At 36.2% G+C, this 19,506-nt stretch overlaps 2 protein-coding genes across 5 annotated transcripts; both read left to right on the plus strand.

The window, feature by feature from the left end:
- Nucleotides 1-255: 255 nt before the first annotated feature.
- On the plus strand, nt 256-4,314 carry LOC115628983 (myristoylated alanine-rich C-kinase substrate). Its single transcript, XM_030525262.1, has 3 exons — nt 256-522; nt 2,922-3,256; nt 3,405-4,314. Exons 1-3 carry the CDS (start codon nt 497-499, stop codon nt 3,557-3,559), a joined length of 516 nt encoding a protein of 171 aa, XP_030381122.1. The 5' UTR covers nt 256-496; the 3' UTR covers nt 3,560-4,314.
- A 3,219-nt stretch (nt 4,315-7,533) lies between these two features.
- LOC115628970 (choline/ethanolamine kinase) lies at nt 7,534-18,993 on the plus strand. 4 transcript variants are annotated; one of them, XM_030525247.1, is made up of 8 exons: nt 7,534-7,934; nt 14,550-14,656; nt 14,725-15,127; nt 15,204-15,356; nt 16,974-17,353; nt 17,418-17,483; nt 17,769-18,186; nt 18,253-18,993. In XM_030525247.1, the coding sequence occupies exons 1-8, from the start codon at nt 7,914-7,916 to the stop codon at nt 18,313-18,315; spliced, it is 1,611 nt and encodes a 536-aa protein (XP_030381107.1). In that variant the 5' UTR covers nt 7,534-7,913; the 3' UTR covers nt 18,316-18,993. The 4 variants fall into 4 exon arrangements, with proteins under 4 accessions (XP_030381107.1, XP_030381108.1, XP_030381106.1 ...); XM_030525246.1 differs by lacking the exon at nt 7,534-7,934 and adding an exon at nt 12,834-13,105; XM_030525249.1 differs by lacking the exon at nt 7,534-7,934 and adding an exon at nt 13,051-13,067.
- Nucleotides 18,994-19,506: the final 513 nt, after the last annotated feature.

The raw sequence follows: 19,506 nt of genomic DNA on the forward strand, positions 1-19,506 counted from the left end.
CTTTACGCAGTGATGCCCATACTAAAGAGCACTATTTGAATTTCAACTGTAAACGTGGCCGGGGCTCTCTCGCTTTTTCTCTCTAATTTGAGCGCAACGGGTACCGATTCACCACAAAAATCTGAGAATCGCTCTCAATTTTTTGAGGAGTCTCGTGGTGAAGTTGATAATTTGAACTGGCGCGCTGAGCGCTGCCAACTTTTGTTGATAAATGCCTGCAACACAGAACTCGCTCTCATTCGGCGTTTTTCTGCGTAACTGTGTGGACGGTTTTTGAAACGGCAGGCAGCAGCAACTTGAAGCGAAGCTACATAAAATAGTAGTATAAAGCAAAAAAGCAATTTGTACAAATTTTTAAAATTTGCCTATTGTTTTAACTACGTGTTGATTTATACATCGACGAGCCGTGTGCGTGTGCTTATATTTATATATAAATAAAACTAAACGTGTTTTTCGCGCTTCGCATTTGAAAACTACAGTTAAACAAAAAATCAAAATGGCTGATGTGGCTGAGCAAAACAAGTGAGTAATATTTACCAAATGTATAAGACAACAGGAGTGTGTGTGTGTTCTGGTCTAGTATGTGTGAGTGCGTGTGCTGCATTTGTTTAAACAAATCAACATGCAAAGCAGCAGTCTGAAAATTTTCGCAAGTGTACACTTTTTTTCAACGGTTTGGAAAATTTTCTTTTTGAATTTCTGTGTGTGTCTATATACGCAAAACGTTGGCATTTATCGACTTGTCTCACTCGCACTGGGGCCAACTAAATGAGCGCGCAAAAACCGACGCCGTTGAATTTGGCGCGGCGTCATCATTCGCTCTCGCTCACACTCCGGCCGGCACATTGTGTGCTCGACGTTGACGTCGTCGCAGCGCCGGTTGAGGCGCATGGTTGTTGCTGGGAACATGGTTGGCGATGGTCGAAGAAGAAGTGGAAGAAGAAAAGAAGTAAAATGTGTTTTGTGTGTGTGTGATGCGGAGTGCGCAAAATGTATTTAAGTAGTATATGCATGTATGTATTGTATATGTGTCTACATTGTATATATGCCTGTATATATATTTGTGTAGCAGCATTCAAGTTGCCGCTCTTTTTTCTTTATTTTTTATTTTCTTGTGTCGTTATATCTGTTTGCTTTTTGCTTGTGAGTCTTTAAATTTTCGGTAGTCTGCTTTTAACACATTCGTTTGAAGCTTGGCTCTTTGTTAACTACCTTTTGTCTTATCTACTACTAAATTCGAAAGGTAGCGAACCCGCAGCCACTCTCTAAGCACCTTATTGGTGCTTTTGTGCTAATGAGTCGTCGCCGTTGTTCAGCTCGCAAGTATTTTGTCATTGCCGAAAATAAGCATAAGGCTATACGCTTCTGGTTGTTGGTATATGTCAAGATTGTTAACTTTTTTAACATTTGCGTCGCAACTTTTATCATCCCTGTCGGCTTAAAAACCCCGTTAACGTCAAACCTTTTGTCTGTTGTCTAAGGTTGTGTGAGAGCAGGCGGTTTTCGTACTGTTTACCAGCAGGGGGAGGAGGGCATCCAGCAATATACAATAGTGGGTGTTTGTTGAGCCTTTGACCGTTATTTTTGCCGCCTTGCTCGCATTGCATCTGCTCTCATTTAAAACTGCCGCTGCGCTCAGCTTGAGTACGTGACGCGAGAGGTTTTGTGTACTTGTTATGTGAGTGGAGGCGAGATGACTATAGTGTGCATAGTATAAACCAGTTTTTCGATGTATTTCAAACAAGTCGCGCTTCTTTTTTTTGCACACTTTGCTCTGCCGACAGTCGCGACTCAGGCATGTATGTATGTATGTACTAGAGATGGTCATGGGCCGGGTTTTCGGCCCTATCGGCCTCAACATTTTGGTGAAATTTAAAATTACGTTGTTTTTGAATAAAGTTGAGGACTTGGCATAAATAATAACACAATGTTAAGCAAAATTAAAATGTTTTAAAATCCAACATTGCACTGAACGATAGGTATTTACTGCCACAATAATAACCTAATTGGAGGAGTACTATTCAAGTACCCATTGTTTTATTTAAACTTTGACATTTCATTAATGATAATGACGATAATGAGGTCTGGCATAGCGCAATGAGGTACCAGGAAGCCCACAATGTTTGTTTCTGAGTAAAAATTGAATTATTGTTCAACCCAGGACTTGAAGATTAAAGTTAAATATTGGAAATAAAATCGTAAAGTACATATAAGCAATTGGTTGGCAGATTCTATTTTCAATTTGTAGCTTTTTCGTGTTGTGCGTGTTTTTGTGATTTTGAATCAACACAAATTTTTTGCGCGTGCACGCAGTGCCAAGATGAGCAACGAACAAAAACACGAATCATGCCCATCCCTACGGTGTACATACATATATGCTCTTTTAATATGAAGAAAAAAACATTTTTATATGAAGCACACGCCGCCAGTGCCGCTCACCTTTTGTATCTTCTTTTTGCGTCGCAGTTTCCACGAGTTGTTGCTCCCATTTATCATCGCTACGGTCTGCGGTGGTCGCAGCGGCGTCGGCAGATGTTACACTGCGGCCGCGTTTTCGTACTGCGATGGTGGTGGTTGTAAAAACGCGGCAGCGGAAATGTTTGCCGGCCTATAATTTCCTTGCAAAGTATTTCGTGCGTTTTTGTAATTAAACACTGCTCTACAAAATTGTTGAACATGGAAATGTTTTTTAAATAAATACATTCATTTTTTAATGATTAATATTTGCATTTATTCTCATTTTAATTTCAAATGCATAATCATTATTATGAGTAATTAAAAGAATCAGAAAGATCAAGGTCAGATTAAAAAGCGTGCTCTTAGCGTTGAGGATGCATACTATGGCTAGAGAGATGTGTCTGTATTCAAAACAGCTGTTGACTAGTGTACTAATATTGCTATCTCTTTCATCACTCAAACAGAGAGACCCCCGTTGTCGAGAAGGTTGCCGCTGAAGAAGTGGATGCTGTGAAAAAGGATGCCGTAGCTGCCGATGATGCTGCAGCTGAAGCAACAACCACAACAGAGAACGGCGGTGCCGCCGAAGAGGAATCCAGCAGCAGTGCTGAGGGCGCCAAGGAGAATGGTGCCGCTGCCGCCGATACCGCCGCTGCTGCCGATGCTGTCGCGGATGCAGTCGATGGTGAGAAGGCCGCTGCTGCTGGCGATGCAGCCGACGCAGAGAAGAAAACAGCTGAGGCGACCAGCGAGGCAGCTGCTGCTGAGAATGGCGATGAGGCCAATGGAGACTCAACAGGTAGGCGGTGGTGAAAACAAAAACCAATTAACATCAACAGCTCACTCTCCTCTCTCTAACTCTCTCTTACCCACAACTCCTACACATTCCCATTTAAAAATCACTGTTATCTAATTATACTTTCTACATTTTACTTTCTGTATTGTAGATGCACCCGCTGAGGCCGTCAAGCGGAAGGTTGATGAGGCCGCTGCCAAAGCTGATGAGGCCGTTGCCACGCCGGAAAAGAAGGCGAAGCTGGACGAGGCCAGCACAAAGGATGAAGTTCAAAATGGTGCCGAAGCTAGCGAGGTGGCTGCCTAAAAAGCATTATCGTGCTACACAAATTTCGGCAGCTGCAGCAGCAACACAACAACAACAACAAGCGCAGCAGCACTAATACATTAAATACTAACACACAAACAAAATGAAAAACGAAATCATACACAAAATGCCCACACACACACACACGCACGCACGCACACAGAGACAGACTATCAACCCACCCGCTACCACAACCTCACCCGAGAGCCGCCTTCAATATAAATATATGAGTATGGATGTGTCGGCTCTATGTAAGTGTGCGCGGGTCCGTGTCTGTAGGTGTGTGTGTGTGTGTGTGTGGCAGGTTTAATAACAATCCTGTATAGGAGCGTAGTCTTAAAAAGTACCGATTCTCTGTCTCTCTACTAACACGCAAAAAACACACAAAATCCATTATCATTTAAATTACTTAAAAACAAAACTTAACTTTAAAGCAAAAAGTATATATATTTAAAAAAAAACAAAAAACAAAAAGAAACGAAAAGCGCAAGCAAAAAGTATGATGCGACACACTACGTTTTAAGCAAAAAGTATAAAGTTGTAAACAAAATCGTAAACTAAATAATAAAACAAGGAAAGAAAGAAATTTGCAAAACACTTATTTAAGCGACAAAACAAAACAATTGAGTAACAAACAATTTCGCATTAGCATTTTGTCATTTTTAAGTATAAACATATGTATTTCCTTTTATAATTTTATGTACGATGAATCCTGATCCTATATTATACATTATATATATATAAATATATTTCTATTTATATAGAGCTCTTTATTTGTTACAAAAGTAATGAAAATGCAAAACTTACAACACCAACCAACAACAACAGCAAGCTGCCCGCTGGCCAATCAACAGTCGGCGTCGAAAAGTTGAGACCACCAGCTAGCCAACAACAATAATTATACATATATATATAGAAATCAAATTGCAAATATCATACGAAAACAAAAAATGAAGAGAAAAAAAAGGAGAACAACTTTTTGTATAGCAATAAAACCAACTGCCGCACACATGGGGCATGAATTATATACAACATGTTTGACAAAACTCAATATATATATATACATAAATATATATACATACGTACGTGTACAATTTTGTGTTCCCTATATGAACCATATACTTGTCTTAAGTTTTTCAATTCAATATTCCAAACTCAAGTTAAATTTTGCATTCAGATTCAGTTAACTGTTGTATATTGAAAATTTACTGAAAATTACGAATATTACAAAACTGGAAAACGTTCAACATTCAACAGTTTAAGCAATAAGAATTGGGCTAACACAGCCAACAACAACATGAACACAAAAATGAAACAAAAATCAAGCAACAAAAACATTCGAGAACATTCAAAAATAAATGGAAGAAAAACATACAAAAACAAAGTAAACCTCTGTATCTGTTCTTTGGCTGTTCTTTAAGCAGGGTTGTGTGTGTGGGAGGGAGAAAGGAAGTGGGCTCCAAAGCTTTCCAGAAACTTCGACCGAACCACGCTTTTGCTAAGCAACTGTTACTGTGCACTGGTGTGCTTTGACATTCCACAGTCGCGGCTCAAATATTGGGCAGGGATTAGAGGTGCTGCTGAAATGACACACGTGGCTTTGCTTTTATACATAGTACAATATTTTGGAAATTAGCAGCTCTACAAAACCGTTGGATTTAATTTAGTTGGATTTCAGCGCATTTAGATTTCAATTTCACAAAGTTTCTTTATCTGATTTGTTCTCGTTTCTCATTTCTATTAAATGAAAAATTGAAAAGTTTGTTCTTTCCAAAGAATAACTGACTATTAGATGTATTTTACAAACAACAATTTCATTTGCTCCAATATTAAATATATAGTGATGATTTAAAAGTGTCACTTGCAAGTTTCGTAAATAATAACCCTCGTCAGAAATAACTTCGTGATTTAAGCATTGCAGAACGAGAACAGAAGCGTTCGAATTCAAAATCAGTTCTTAATTTCGTTTAGGGCCTTAACCGCACGGCTATAATTTCATTTAACTATGTATCTACAATAAAAATGTAAATCCATGATAACTTTGTCCAACCAGAACGAAACGATTTGAAATTAACTCTGGAAGCATCTTCAGTTGCTAAACGGGAACATTAAATTGAAAATGAATCGAAAATGGAATTGTTAAACTTTTTAAAAGTAATCGTAATGAAAACGAATCGAATGAATTTTGAAAAAGTCTTCGATTTCCAAAAGTTAAACCAAAACCAAATTAAAAATATCGGCATTGCATAACTTTTTGAAAAGTAATCAGATCCGAAATTTGTCACCTTTTTGAAATGATAAAAGAGTTCAAATAGATACATAGTTGCAGTAAAACCAATACAATTTTGGATTTTATAAAATATGTTTTTTTTTGAGTTTTGAAACCATTTTACATATGCATGTATGTACAGTATTGATGTTTGAAAACAAAAATTACTTTAAAGAAATTAAATAATATATAAGGGTTAAGCCCGGAACTGATTCTTAACTTTTTTTTACTGATCATAAAGTTGAAATATATGCTTTATAAAAAAAAAAGTACATTATTAATGCTGGAAATCAAAAACTGTTTTTAAAAATGAGGACGAGATATCCAGCAATTGTTTATTAATTTTTCAGTACTGATATAAAAATATGGTAGTGCGATATTAATGAGCAACAAAATCTGTAGATCAGGCTATTCTAGTCATCATTATGATCAACTTATGGTATGCAACTGTATTTGTAGTTATATTTATTAATATTTCGCTATTTCCCTAATTAACAAACGGAAATTCAAAGTATATAGTATTATATATTTGTCAATTGGAGAATTATTTTAAAGTAAATGCAAATTCATTTTGTATTTTGTTTTCTAGGTATTAGTCAACAAAACAATAAGTTCTTGGCATTGTTTTTGTTTTGATGTTGGTGCTGCTTTTGAAATTTTGTAGGTGGTTTGACTGCTTTTGGACTCCAAAGCTTTCCATTTGTGTGTGTGACGGAGCGCACGTAATTTCTCAGAAAACTATGAAAAACACAACTGCGATGATAATTTTTTAGAAAACAACGACCTTCGTTATTTAGATAAACAAAAACAAGCTATAAACAAGAAAATAAAACAATTTCTAAGTTCCCGAATTATTTTATATAATACTTGTATTGAAAAAAAGTAACAAATATTTTTAAAATTTTTCTAATTTAGTTTCAAATGCTTTCTTTACATTTTAATTCGCTTGTAACGCGACTTTTAAATGATTACTCTAGACATTATATATTTAATTATATCGAACCATTTGCTTCCATTTAATTATATTTGGATCCAATGTAATAGTTTCATTTGCTTCCATTAATTTTGTTTGGTTCCATTTGCTTCCATTTAGTTATATTTGTTTTTATTTAGTTTTGTTCGGTTCCAATTAGTTCCATGAATTTCCATTTTAACATTTTTATTCAGTTCCATTTCGTTCCGTTAAGTTCCAATTCAATAGTTTGTTTGAAAAGGAACAGTTTTGCCCTAATTTTAAATGTTCTCCAAAGTAGCGTTAAGAAAAACACAAATTACAAAAAAAAATCCTAAAAAATCCTAAATAAATCTTAAATAAAGATTAAAAATTAAAAAACATAAATAAATTAATCTAGTAGTATTCCTCAAAATAAATTAAATATTGAAATAATTATTTATTAAAATTAAGGTATTATTTTATTAATTTAAATTAAAAACAAACATTTTTATACATATGTATTTCAAGTAGTGGCGCGTGGCATAGCAACCAGCCTTGGACTATGTGCACTGCACCAAGCAGTTATTTCTGATAATCCTGAAATGTTGGACTGAGAAGCATTGAAAACAACACCAACAAAATGAGCGTCAACAATCCTCGGCCGTTTTCTCTGGCTGCTACAAAAAGCTCCACACTCGCGTCGATCGCTTTGAGTTACAGTTTACACTTCGGCGCGAGTGGTTGTCTGTTCAGTTTTGCGGTGCAGAGTGAAAACGAAACCGTTAAAAATCTAACAAGGCTAAAATACAATCATTAATATACACACACTAAATACAAAAAGAGATAAAAGCACTATATTTCTATTGTAATTATCATACTTAAAAATAAGTGACGTCAGAAAAAAGCAAACGAAAAGCGCAAAACAAGTGTTGTGCTGTGTTCTTGTTGTTGTTATAAACGTTGCCCCCATATATGCGTGTTACAGTTGTTGTTGTGTTTGTGTTAAACAAATAGTGCGCAAAGAAAACGCAAAAAAATATTGAAAAGAGGAAAAAAAAACGTTCACTCAAGTTGTTGGTATAATTTTGTTTGGGCACAACGCATGCAAGTGAGCGCCAGGCCGAGAGCAGCGAACAGGAGAGCGCCCCAAAATGTCCAATAATTTACAAACGGTAAGTGTGCCTTTTGCACTGCTTAGCCTTATAAGGCAATACAAACTTTTGTATACCCTATAATCAGAAAAGGGTGCGGAAAGGTGGTTTGATGGGGACAAATATTTTTAGGTTTTGTGTTTTTGTTTTTTTTTAATAATTGTTTTTAAAATGATTTTTAAAATTAAATGTAATGTAACGTAATAGGTAGTTTAAACTGAAAACATTTTTGGTATTTTTCTTATGTATCTTTCCGATATCTATCTCAGCTCAAGACAATTTTAAGCCATATTTTAAGGCTGACACGAGGTAAATCGGGCCAAAATAATGGAGACTGTCTTAAGTAAAGCTTTATTGATTATTTTTTGGATTTCAGCAATTAAAATTTAGGTATGTGCTAGTTTTAATCAAAATCGATAAGCGGTGTTCAGTTGTAGAGTATTTCCCAGCAGTTCCGCGCCAAGGTTTCTCCCCCATCAATGCAATCGCTCGTAAGTTTAATTCAGTTTTGGCTTAAAGAGTATTGTAGAGTGTTTCCTAGTCAGTTCCGCGCCCTGCTTTAACCTTGTTCAGTCTTGGCTCTTGTGCCTCCATCCTTCGTTCGTTTGCGCTTTTCGTGCATTGACCGTTGCGCGTCGATGTTGTTTCGTCTCCGCGTCTGCTCTCTTCCTTTGCCAACACTTTGACGGACGGCTCGGCTCGGCTCACTCACTTTGTTTGTTGTTGTTATTGTTTCTCAATCGTTCAACACACGCTTATCGCAACCGCTCGAATACTACTTTGTCGCGTGTTTTATAAGTGCAATCTCTTCTGCTCTTTTTTTCGCTTAATTTTTTTACAACTGATAAGCAATTATTCTGGGTTTTTTTTTTCTTTTGTTCCTGGGACCATTGTATTGTTTGTCTGGCCGCGATCATTGTCGGGCATGGGCGCTAAACAGGCTAAGGCGCGACCGTTGCGGTTAATGACGACGACCCGTCTTTTTGGCCAACATCGCGATAATCGTAGTCGTTTCAAGCCACGTGTTGCCACGGCCCTGCAAACCCACAATTGCGGTCAGGTAAATGGCTATCGAGTCTAGTTGGTTTGTTGCGCTTACATAACAACAATTCCATATAATTATTGCTCATTATTCAAATGTACTGAGTAGTTCCCGACCCTTACTGGGAATTCTCTGATCTTGAGTGTATAATTATATACACAGTATATATTGGCTGGTAGTTCAAACCAGTTTAGGTGTGCAGTGAAAGTTAGCTGTCGAGATAAGTTAATACTTTATTTGATACTACGTAGCAATTACGCAGCGTTCTGTAATCAATCAATTCCGTTGAGGGTTCTAGGGGAGTCAATGATTTATATGTATTTGTAATTTTAATGAATCAGTAAAGAATTCTGAGTGGGTAATTCAACACATCAATATTATTTATTTAAGTTTTTTATTTATTTTATTTTATTTTGTAATTTATTTAAGTAACATTTAACTTTCAAACACATCACAATTTATATTATTGATTCGTGAAACCAAGAAACCACAGATAGGATATATTTTAAAGGCTCCTCTCGTTGGGTATTTCTTTTTAGAAAGTTATATTAAAAGAATCAAATTCGTTAGATTATCTCGAGATTAGTAGCAAGCTTAATGCTCACGAAAGTCAGCAGGTAATTTATTTAATGAACTACATTGAAATAGATGTACAATTTGGAAGGGTATTTAGCAATAAAAATAATTTTCAATATGATTTTTCCATTCCCAAATCGACAGTAATGCAAATACATAAGTACCATATATAAATGCTTTTTTATAATAAACACTCTTTAATTAATGATATCCTAATCGCACTTCAAGAACTCTGTTAACTCTTTTAAATCAAAAGCTAAACTTATTTCATTTTAAACCAAATCATACCGATTGATAAAGTTTATTTTATGCATACGTAATACTGCCCGAAATTGGCTTATCACAGAGAATGAAAGAGAGTGCACTGACCTATTTATTGCGATCTACTATATGCAATTAATCAGGTATTGCTTTTTTCAGCGATGACTGAAACAGCTTTTACGCGTCATGTTTTAAATATTTGCTAAATTTTTGATCAGTTTTTAGTTCTGGGGTTACGTGAGTCATTAACTGCCGGCAGCTTATATGAATAATATCGCTATACATGAAAGTTGAATGTGCATATTACATGTAATACGCACAAATGATTGTACAATTGCACTTTTCTATAGTTGTTAGTGCTGATAAGATTCCACAATTCATATCGGCATATCAGGGAACTTTGAGATTTGCGCCATGCGCGTGTTTCGCCTGATAATTGAATGCCTAACCTATTGGGTATAATAATTATTATAATGCCAAATGGGCGGCACGTGCTATAACTACCAGGTTACTTTTCCAAGCGTCATAATTGTTGAATGACAATTCATTTATAGAGTGGTATGTAAATAGCTATACTATTGTATAGAAATACTACGGTAGCAAGTTTATAATTTTCCACACTTCGTTCCGCTTTTGTTATTGTTGTTTACTCGCTTAGTTGGCCTATTTGCGCCGCGCGGGCTGATAAGACTTTACAAGAGACTTTGGCTTGTAAGTGTGGTAGTGGAAGATTTTATTTTTAGTAAGTCACTGTGTGGAAAATTCCATGGATTATACTATACGGTAGCATTTGGTGTAAAATAAAGAAGTAAATAGACGAAAAAAAAAGCTACTTCTCTTAAGAATTTTTATTTTCTATATTAAGGAAAACATTCCTAATACTAAAGTATTTTCCAATTCAGTAATTGTAAGTTATGCACAACATATTCCGGTTTTATACATTTATTTAAAAAACATTTTCAAATGTAGTCGAATTTGTACGAATTTTAAAAAATGGGTTTCTCCTTACATGTAGAAAATCAGTAATATCTTAATGATTGTCATAAATTAAAGTAACTTTTTGATATTTGGTCGAATTTATAGACAATTTAAAAGCAGATCTTCTTCAAAAAGTTCGCCTTAAAAATAGAAGGTTTTGGAATTGTATTCCTGTCTACTCTAGCTGGTAATAGTACGCCTTAAAAGATATTATCTTATTTGATAAGATTGTTTTCAGTATACCGTATAAAGTCATTTTTAAGAGTTCTCTTTAAGAAGCAACGTGTCGCAGAGAGAAAGAGAGCGTGCGAGAATAGTGGATTAAGAGGTACAGGGGTAGGCTGTAGAAAACAAAAAACAAGTATGGATATGGGATTTCTTTTTTCAAAATACCATCAATTATAGGAAATGCAACATCACGAGGGTATTACTCCAATTATAGATTACAGGTAGAGAGAGAGTGGGCGCAAGGGAGAGGAAGAGAGCATGGAGAGTAAGCCATTTATAGAGGCTGTAGGGATTAAGAGGCAGAGAGGGTAGGTTGCAGAACTGAAAAGTAAAGGATGGGTATGATTTTTCTTATTTCAAAATACCTGCAATTTAAGGCAATGCAACATCCTGAGAGAGAGAGAGGGATACAGAACAGATAGAGAGCCAGCGAGGCGATTAAGATGGAGAGAGGGTACGTTGTAGAAAACAAAACAAGAGAGAACGCTACAGTCGAGCAAGCCCGACAGTGTAATACCCTGTACCCAGGTACTCTTCCGTCACTGAGTTATATGCGCCCATAGTAGCAGTAAAAAGAGGAAGAAGAAGAGCGAACTTGTTGCTGCAGTTTGGGGAGGTTGTACTGGCGAGAATTTGTTTCGCTAATAACTTTTCTTAGAATTGACCGAATTGAAAATTTTGAACAACAGTAGACAATTATATATAAATTATGTGTGCAAAGTTTGGTTTAGGTAGCATTTGAAATGTGGACGCTATTGACGAATTCTGTAGCGGGGGAAGGGGGGGAAAATTCCAAAAAATAAAATAAACTCGTCCTTTCTCGGACCTAGGAGAATCTGGATGCCAACTTTGGTTATTCTAGCTTTTATAGTTTCTGAGATCCTCGCGTTCATCCAGACGGACGGACAGACGGACAGACGGACGGACGGACGGACATGTCTAGATCGATTTCTCTCGTCATGCTGATTCAGAATATATATACTTTATGGGGTCGGAGATGCTTCCTTCTGCATGTTACATACTTTGCACAAACCTAATATACCCTTTTTACCCTACGGGTACAGGGTATAAAAAGGAATGGGTATAAGATTTCTATTTCAAAATACCCACACTTAAGGGCATAAAACATTCTAAAGATAATTATGTACTCCAATTTCGCTTCTCAGGTAGCATTTTCGTAACAGTTTCTTACTATTCGTAGCCATTAAACATGCTTTAAATAGCTAGAATCTATCAGCTTGAGGGGTCAATGCACGTCTGTAATTCAATTTCGAAGATTTTCTCGACGACTTTCGTTTGAACAATCAATTACTCACATTTTCGAGGTGTTAGCTAACCAAACGATAATTCGTTTATCTTATCTGGCCGGTCGGCTCAAATAACAGTAGTCCAGAAATCATTTCCCCCACTATTTTTACCTGTGCGGCCTGTGCGGCCCTTTCGGCATTTTCTTCAACATCTGTTCAAAGTCTCAGCACGCAAAAGGTATTCAAAAGCTGGCTACCTACCAACAGACCTCTTACCATATGTTTAGCCTGTCAACCAACCGATGAGGGAGGGGGTGGCACCGAGATTTGTCGGCAGGGGTTGCAGCAACCAACCACTATTGTTGCCAATACGTTGTTGCAGAGCGGCAAGAAGAGAGCACAAGCGAGCAATTTCAATGTCGGACCCGGGGGCTGCTCACTTGCAGTCTCTCTCTTCGACCGGTGTGACGATGGCAGTTCATCAAATATTTGAGACCCGGACCCGGCGATGACTCAGTTTGTTTTTGTCCGCCCAGCTGTGCACAACAATCGACTAGAAACTAAACTGAACAAAGACTGCGTTGCCTTCTACATTTTTATTCGTTTTGGCCTTTACTCGAAAACTTTTCTCTTTATATAATTAGATTAATATCGAAATTTGTGGTTTCATAAATTTGATAAATTTAAATACGCCTAGTATGAGAAAACGTAACCATAGCAATAAAAATAAAAGTCTACGCAAGCAACAACAACAGCAGCAATTAAGGGAGCAACAACAATCTGCTAAAGGAATCGATCAGGATTGCTGTATTCGTAAACGTTGTAAATATGAACATATCTGGCAACATTTCCGACGCAACGTAAGCTAACTGGGTTTAATAAGAGTGTGTTCTAAAAGTTTTAAAATAAATCATTGCTTTTAATAGCAATATGGTGCTTTTAGTGCGTTTAAGAACATTTAGTACAGCCAATTGATACAAATAATTTTGTGCGGACTAACAATGTAAGCTAACTGGGTCAAAAGAAGTGCGTTCTAAAAGTTTTCAGAGAAATTTAAATTGTTTTACAATTGAAACATTGTGGTTTTGCCTCGTTTTAGGTCATTTAGTACCGCCATAATACCGTGTGTACTAACATCATTATTGTTTTGTATCGTATTCTTGTTTTTAGTACACACTTCGTTGGTTAAAGTCTTTCCACTGTTCTAGTCCATAAATAGATTAGCATTTCGAATATGGTTCTGCTGAGTTTGTATTTAGTACACAAATCGAATATTTATGTAGAAGCACTTTGCTTTTAGTTAAGATTTTTTATTTTAGTACACTCCTTTATTGCTTAGTACTACCTAAAAGTATGCATAATACCAAGAGTACACAAGCTGACTGCTTTATTTTCTATTGTTTTCATCCATGAAGAAATCAAATTTTAATTTAGTACACGTCTCTATGTTTTTTAATGAGACAAAAAATTACACATGATGATAGTTTTTGTTGTGTACACATAACTCTTTTGCATAATTTAATGAATAAAAGTAGGTCAATTTTATTTTAGTACACTTCTTGATTGTACACTTTATAATTGTTGTTTGTTTTAAGTTAGGTTCCTTTTGGCAATTTTCAATATAAAAGTAGGTAATTTTATTTAGTACACCTGTCTATTTCGATTTAAATATTATTGGTTGTTTTGGTACTATTTTCTTGATTGAAATTGTAGTTTAGTATATATATCTTGGTTGAGTACTAATTATTATTTGTAAAAAATGGCGCATATTTTTTACGTATTACATTTTTCTAATTTTTTTTTTTTTATTTTAGTACACATGATAATTTGATTAGAACAGAGTAAACATACATGAAAGTATTAATTTTAATTTTAGTACAATATTGATCTAGTATGTGGCAAACTTTTCTACATAGCACATTTGTAATTTTTAGCACATGTTTAGCCTGTATTGTTGGTCAAGTTTTTGGCAATGGTTTCTGCATACCCCACCTCTGATTTTTAGAACATGTTCAGCATTTTGTCAGTTATTGCATTTTTAGTACACATTTTTTCTAAGTACCTACCTATTGGTCGACTACTGGGCGAATTTTTCTGCATACTACATCACTAAATTTTAGAACATATTCCGCTTTATATTTAGCAGCTCTTGCATTTTGAGCACAAATGCAATATTGTTGCTCAACTTCTTTAGTATAAATGTTTTGTCAATTTAAATTTGAACACGCAAGCAATTACCCTTCGATTTCTCACTCTTCTCTCGTTCTTTTCTCTCTCTTTTGCTCTCTTATTGGACACCCACAGGCCACTCTCGAGGAAATACGCCATGCAGCGGCGCGTATATGCCGAGACTATCTAACTGGACGTTGGAAAGTTGTGACACCGGAACAACTAATTGTAAAGCGCATCAGGTGTGTATTATGGTTTAGGTGACTCCCAGCTTGTTATAATTCAGACCCTTAAACAACCATTTTTCCAGTGGAGGTCTATCCAATTTCTTGTATTACGTAAGTCTACCCGACTTTGACGATTTCGATGAGCAGCAGTTGTTGGAATCGCATGGAACGGCCAAGAATCTTACAGACGTCATAGTTGCCGCGACTTTGTCTAAAAATAGTAGCGTGGCCCAAGAACATGCAAGAAGCGTTGAAAACACGCCGAAGGGGGTCTACGATTTGGCCACAGAACTGGCACATGGCCATCAACGTGCGGGCGTAGGCGTGGGTGCGGGTATGGGTGTGGGTGTGGGGGCCGATGATGACGACGATTTGGGGCTAGGCCTAGCCGTTAAGCAGGCACACAAACGTCAGCGTTTCGACAGCGATAGCGGCGATTCAAGTTCGCTGAAACGTTTGCACGCCCCCAAACAGGAACCTCGTGAGGTAGGTTCGGGTTCAGCCATTTATTCTACTTGTATATATCTATTTAATATTCAAATGTCTTTTTGTTTGTCAACAGATCTTGCTGCGAATTTATGGGCAAACGCACGGCGAGCACGCGTTGGAAAATATGATCACAGAATCTGTAGTATTCGCACTGCTCAGTGAACGCAATTTTGGACCCAAGCTACATGGCATATTTCCCGGTGGACGCATAGAGCAGTACATACCGGTGAGTAAGCTGTCAGTCAACAGAAACTATCGGGCTAGGAATTTGTTATATCAAGGTTACTTATTTAAATCTTAGTATAAGAAGAGCCCGGAAACATTCCGGTAACTGAACTATAAGTTCCTTTGTCTGCTTCTTCAAGCACCCACAGCTAAAGCCCCCACAAGCACAACAAATCTTAATTATGTTTCGACAGATTACTATAGTTTTTAAAACCCGAAAACTCGATTAATTTTGCCGAAATTAGGGCAGAATTCGATCGCATTATAAAGATTCACGAGTCTAAAAAAAGGCGAAGTAAAGAAATTCAATCTAGATAACCCAGAGACGACGTACAGAATTTATATTTATGCATATATGTGTGTACTTATATACATAGATATATATTTTTCTCGTCTGGGAGGTACTCGAACAGCGAGCTATTCGTAGCTAAATATAGTCAAGGACGCTATTAAATTTTTACGCATTCAATAAGGAAAACAAATTTAATGGAATGGATAATAATTTTAAATAAAAATAAACAATATGTAGAAAGGTGATAAATTATTATTTATTAGAAATATTGCACTAAATGAAAGTAAATAAAAAAAAAACAGCAACAGATTATAAATAAAATGAATTGAAGCTGAATTATTTAAAAAAGGGTGTTAGTGAAAGAAATTAGCAAGAACAAAGATAACACAAATTATAGGAGAAAATAACTAAAAATAAGTAACTAATAATAAATATAAATAAATAAATAAAACAAAACCACTAATAAATGTAAATAAATGCAAAAACATCATACAATACATTGAAGAACTTTTAATTAAAAATTAAACATATTTTGTTGTTTATACATATTAAAGAAAAAAATATAAATATATGTACATATTTGATATAAATACAAGTATATATAAAATAAATATAAATTAAGAGAAGCTAAATAAAAATTAAAGAAATTGAAGCCTAAATTTTCCTTAAAAAAATCAAAAAATCTTATAGTTAAATAGATGTAAATACAGGAACTTAGCATCAGGAGCTTAAACATCAACTAGTATAATTACTATACTATATTAGTCTGCCAACTGTAGCTACTTTATATTGGACACTACTTTTTTATTCCCCAGTAATTTTATGACGCTTAGGATTTGTTTAATGTACGATGACTAACTGGAGTTTTATTGCCAAATTCATAAATTGTTGTTATCCTTTACGATACATATTACAATTAAAATGATTAAGAATGAAGTAGCTCGTTTCTATTATGTACTGTCTATTGGAGCTGTATTTGTACGATGGCAGGATTGATATCCAGGAATAACATTTAATTCAAATAACTAAAAAGCCAATTTAATATTATTATTATTTAAATTGTTAACAATATTTTGTTTTAAATATGTATTTATAAGTCTTGCCTATCTGGGTCGTTATCATTATCATCTTGAGGCTACCGTGTTTATCTAAAATAAATATTCTAACAATTGAATTAAAAGCATAAAATCTTAGATGGGTTTGATTGAAAGATTTTACAAAACCCAACACTATTCTGATGCGGCTTAAAAGTTAGTTATTTTAATTATTTTCCTTAAAACTAAAATTGATTAAATTTATAATTAATATTAAAATCTGCATCAATAGGCACGTTCCCTGGCCACCACCGAGCTGGGCGACTCGCGTATATCCATGAAGATAGCCGAGAAAATGGGCGAAATACATAGCTTGAATATACCGATGTCGAAGGAGCCGGATTGGATATGGAATTGCATGGAGCGTTGGCTCAGGAGTCTGGACCGCATTGTCAAGGGAAAGATGAAGTCGGTGCCCGATTCGAGTGTCCTGCAGAAGCAAAGGGATTTGATGCAGACCATAGACTATGTGCAGGAGATGGCCTGGTTAAGGTCGGTGATTGAGGCGGGCTCATATCCGGTGGTCTTCTGCCATAACGACCTGCAGGAGGGGAACATATTATTGCGACAGGCAGCTGCCAGCCAGGAGGCAACATCCATCAGCAGCTTGCGGTAAGCCCAAGGAGACTAACAAATAATTTAAGCCTTGAAACTAATGAACAATTATGTCGAATAGTTCCAACTTTGATGAGACCTTGGGCGATAGCTTGGATGGCAATGGGAATGCGGACTCAGAGCATAAGTAAGTAACGACACCAATGTGATGTGTAGTCTAGTGCTAACCCGTATTTTTATTGGCCGCTAACCAGTATTCCTTAGCATTATGATTAAGTCTTAAGCTAAGCTTGTCCATATATATAACTACCTACAATTTTAGATGCCTCGCTGCGTTCTGCGTGATTTGATTAATAGAGTTTTAACAGCTGGTTAAGAGGCTGGCTAAACAAAATACAGGTTATCCATGCCATATCAGAGCAATCAAAACATAATGCATACTAATCGGGCTTTATTTTGTTAACTGAACCAGGAAATCGCCGAGCGTTTCGCCCTGCCACGAGCTGGACACCACGGATGATTCTGCGCTGGATGACAGTTTCATTTTGGATCCAGAGCCGGATCTGATTATCATCGACTTTGAGTATTGCGCCTATAACTACAGGGGCTTCGATTTGGCCAATCATTTCATTGAGTGGACCTTTGACTATACCAATCCGGAATTCCCCTACTTCTATCACCGCAAGCAACAATATTCCACGCCGGAGCAGCGACGTGACTTCATTGTCACCTATTTGAGAAAGTATCACGACGATGAACACTATGAGCCCCCCGTGGAGGTGCTGGAGACAGTGGAGGCCGAGATACAGCTATTTACCATGTTCTCCCATCTTTTCTGGAGTCTCTGGTCGGTGGTGAATGTAACATCAGCCATAGAGTTTGGCTATTGGGTAGGGCTTTATATTGAATTTTAAAGATTTCCTAAGCATCTTAGTAATTGTATTATTTGATTGCAGGAATATGGAATTGCGCGCATTCTGGAGTATCAGCAGCTGAAGGCGGCCTATTTGGCCAAATGATATAATGTTACCAGTCCTGGGTCCAGGCTACGCTCTGCACTGAAATCGAATCGTAAATCGCGTACTTAAGTGACCTTAACGAACACCAAACCCAATGCACTGCACTACACGGCATCATATCTAATCTAATCTAATAATTAGTTATACTTAACGCATAAGACAGCTTGAATTTTTAAATACATGCACCAATAATTTGACTTGGAAGGCTGTATGCACCCCATACATAAGTGTTAGGGCTAAGGATAGCGCAAGCATGTGCAGGTCTATTGTAGCGCCTATATAGGGTATATAGTAGAACATTTTTGTAGCTAATTTATAATAATGCTGAGAACGGAAATTCAAGACGTATTGTAGCTGTGATTTTAAGCGTGAGAGAAAAAAGTCAACTAAACTTAAAATTATATTTAAACCGAATTCGAATCTAACATTTCACTTTTCAACTAGCCCGAAACTTGCTCTAGAACTGACTTTCTGCCCTTTTCTGCTCACCTAACAAAGTTCACACACACACACACACGGACATACCGACAAATTCGAATTTATTACTTGTTCGAATCGAACTATAGTACTTTATTCACAATATTGGCATTACAATACTTATATATTTCCACCAAAAACTGTTAACACAACTGGCAACAACAACAATCGAAAACAATAAATTGTAAAAATATCTTTGTATGCATATACTTTAATTTACAAGTACGATATATAAATATAAATTATACACATTTAGACTAATACTAATGCAATAAATATTTGTGTCTATTTAAATAATGCTGCAGTGTTTTACTTTTCATTGTCAACCTTTTAATTTTTAAATAATGTGAAGAAGTAACTCAGAAGAGGGAGAAGACATCTGATGTGCAGACACCTAACGTGTTTAAATATGACGTTTGGACATCTGACTTGTGAACATGTGTGGAATTTAGACGTAGAGACACTGACGTGAACTTCTGATGTGAACTTCTGACGTGAACTTCTGATGTGAACTTCTGATGTGAACTTCCGACGTGAATTTCTGACGTTTTAAATATCTGTGGTGTGGATTCTGACGTGGCGACTTTTGAATACGTTAATAATGAGGAGAAGTGACTGAAATAACTGAACGTTATATAAGTCTCTTATTTTAATAAGATTTATGCTTTTTTTTGTCGAATTATTAAGTTGGCCGACCTCGCTAAAGAAACCGAG

Source organism: Scaptodrosophila lebanonensis, unplaced genomic scaffold, assembly GCF_003285725.1.
Source record: "Scaptodrosophila lebanonensis strain 11010-0011.00,11010-0021.00 unplaced genomic scaffold, SlebRS2 tig00000131-arrow-arrow-pilon, whole genome shotgun sequence".
NCBI lineage: Eukaryota > Metazoa > Arthropoda > Insecta > Diptera > Drosophilidae > Scaptodrosophila > Scaptodrosophila lebanonensis.

Excerpts from the sequence above, each read along its gene's own strand:
- LOC115628983 (XM_030525262.1), top strand. The coding sequence starts at position 497 with ATGGCTGATGTGGCTGAGCAAAACAA. Across the intron at positions 523-2,921 it reads GATGTGGCTGAGCAAAACAA|AGAGACCCCCGTTGTCGAGA; the intron begins GTGAGTAATATT and ends TCACTCAAACAG. Across the intron at positions 3,257-3,404 it reads GGCCAATGGAGACTCAACAG|ATGCACCCGCTGAGGCCGTC; the intron begins GTAGGCGGTGGT and ends TCTGTATTGTAG.
- LOC115628970 (XM_030525246.1), top strand. The coding sequence starts at position 12,944 with ATGAGAAAACGTAACCATAGCAATAAAAATAAAAGTCTACGCAAGCAA. Across the intron at positions 13,106-14,549 it reads GGCAACATTTCCGACGCAAC|GCCACTCTCGAGGAAATACG; the intron begins GTAAGCTAACTG and ends GGACACCCACAG. Across the intron at positions 18,187-18,252 it reads CCATAGAGTTTGGCTATTGG|GAATATGGAATTGCGCGCAT; the intron begins GTAGGGCTTTAT and ends ATTTGATTGCAG.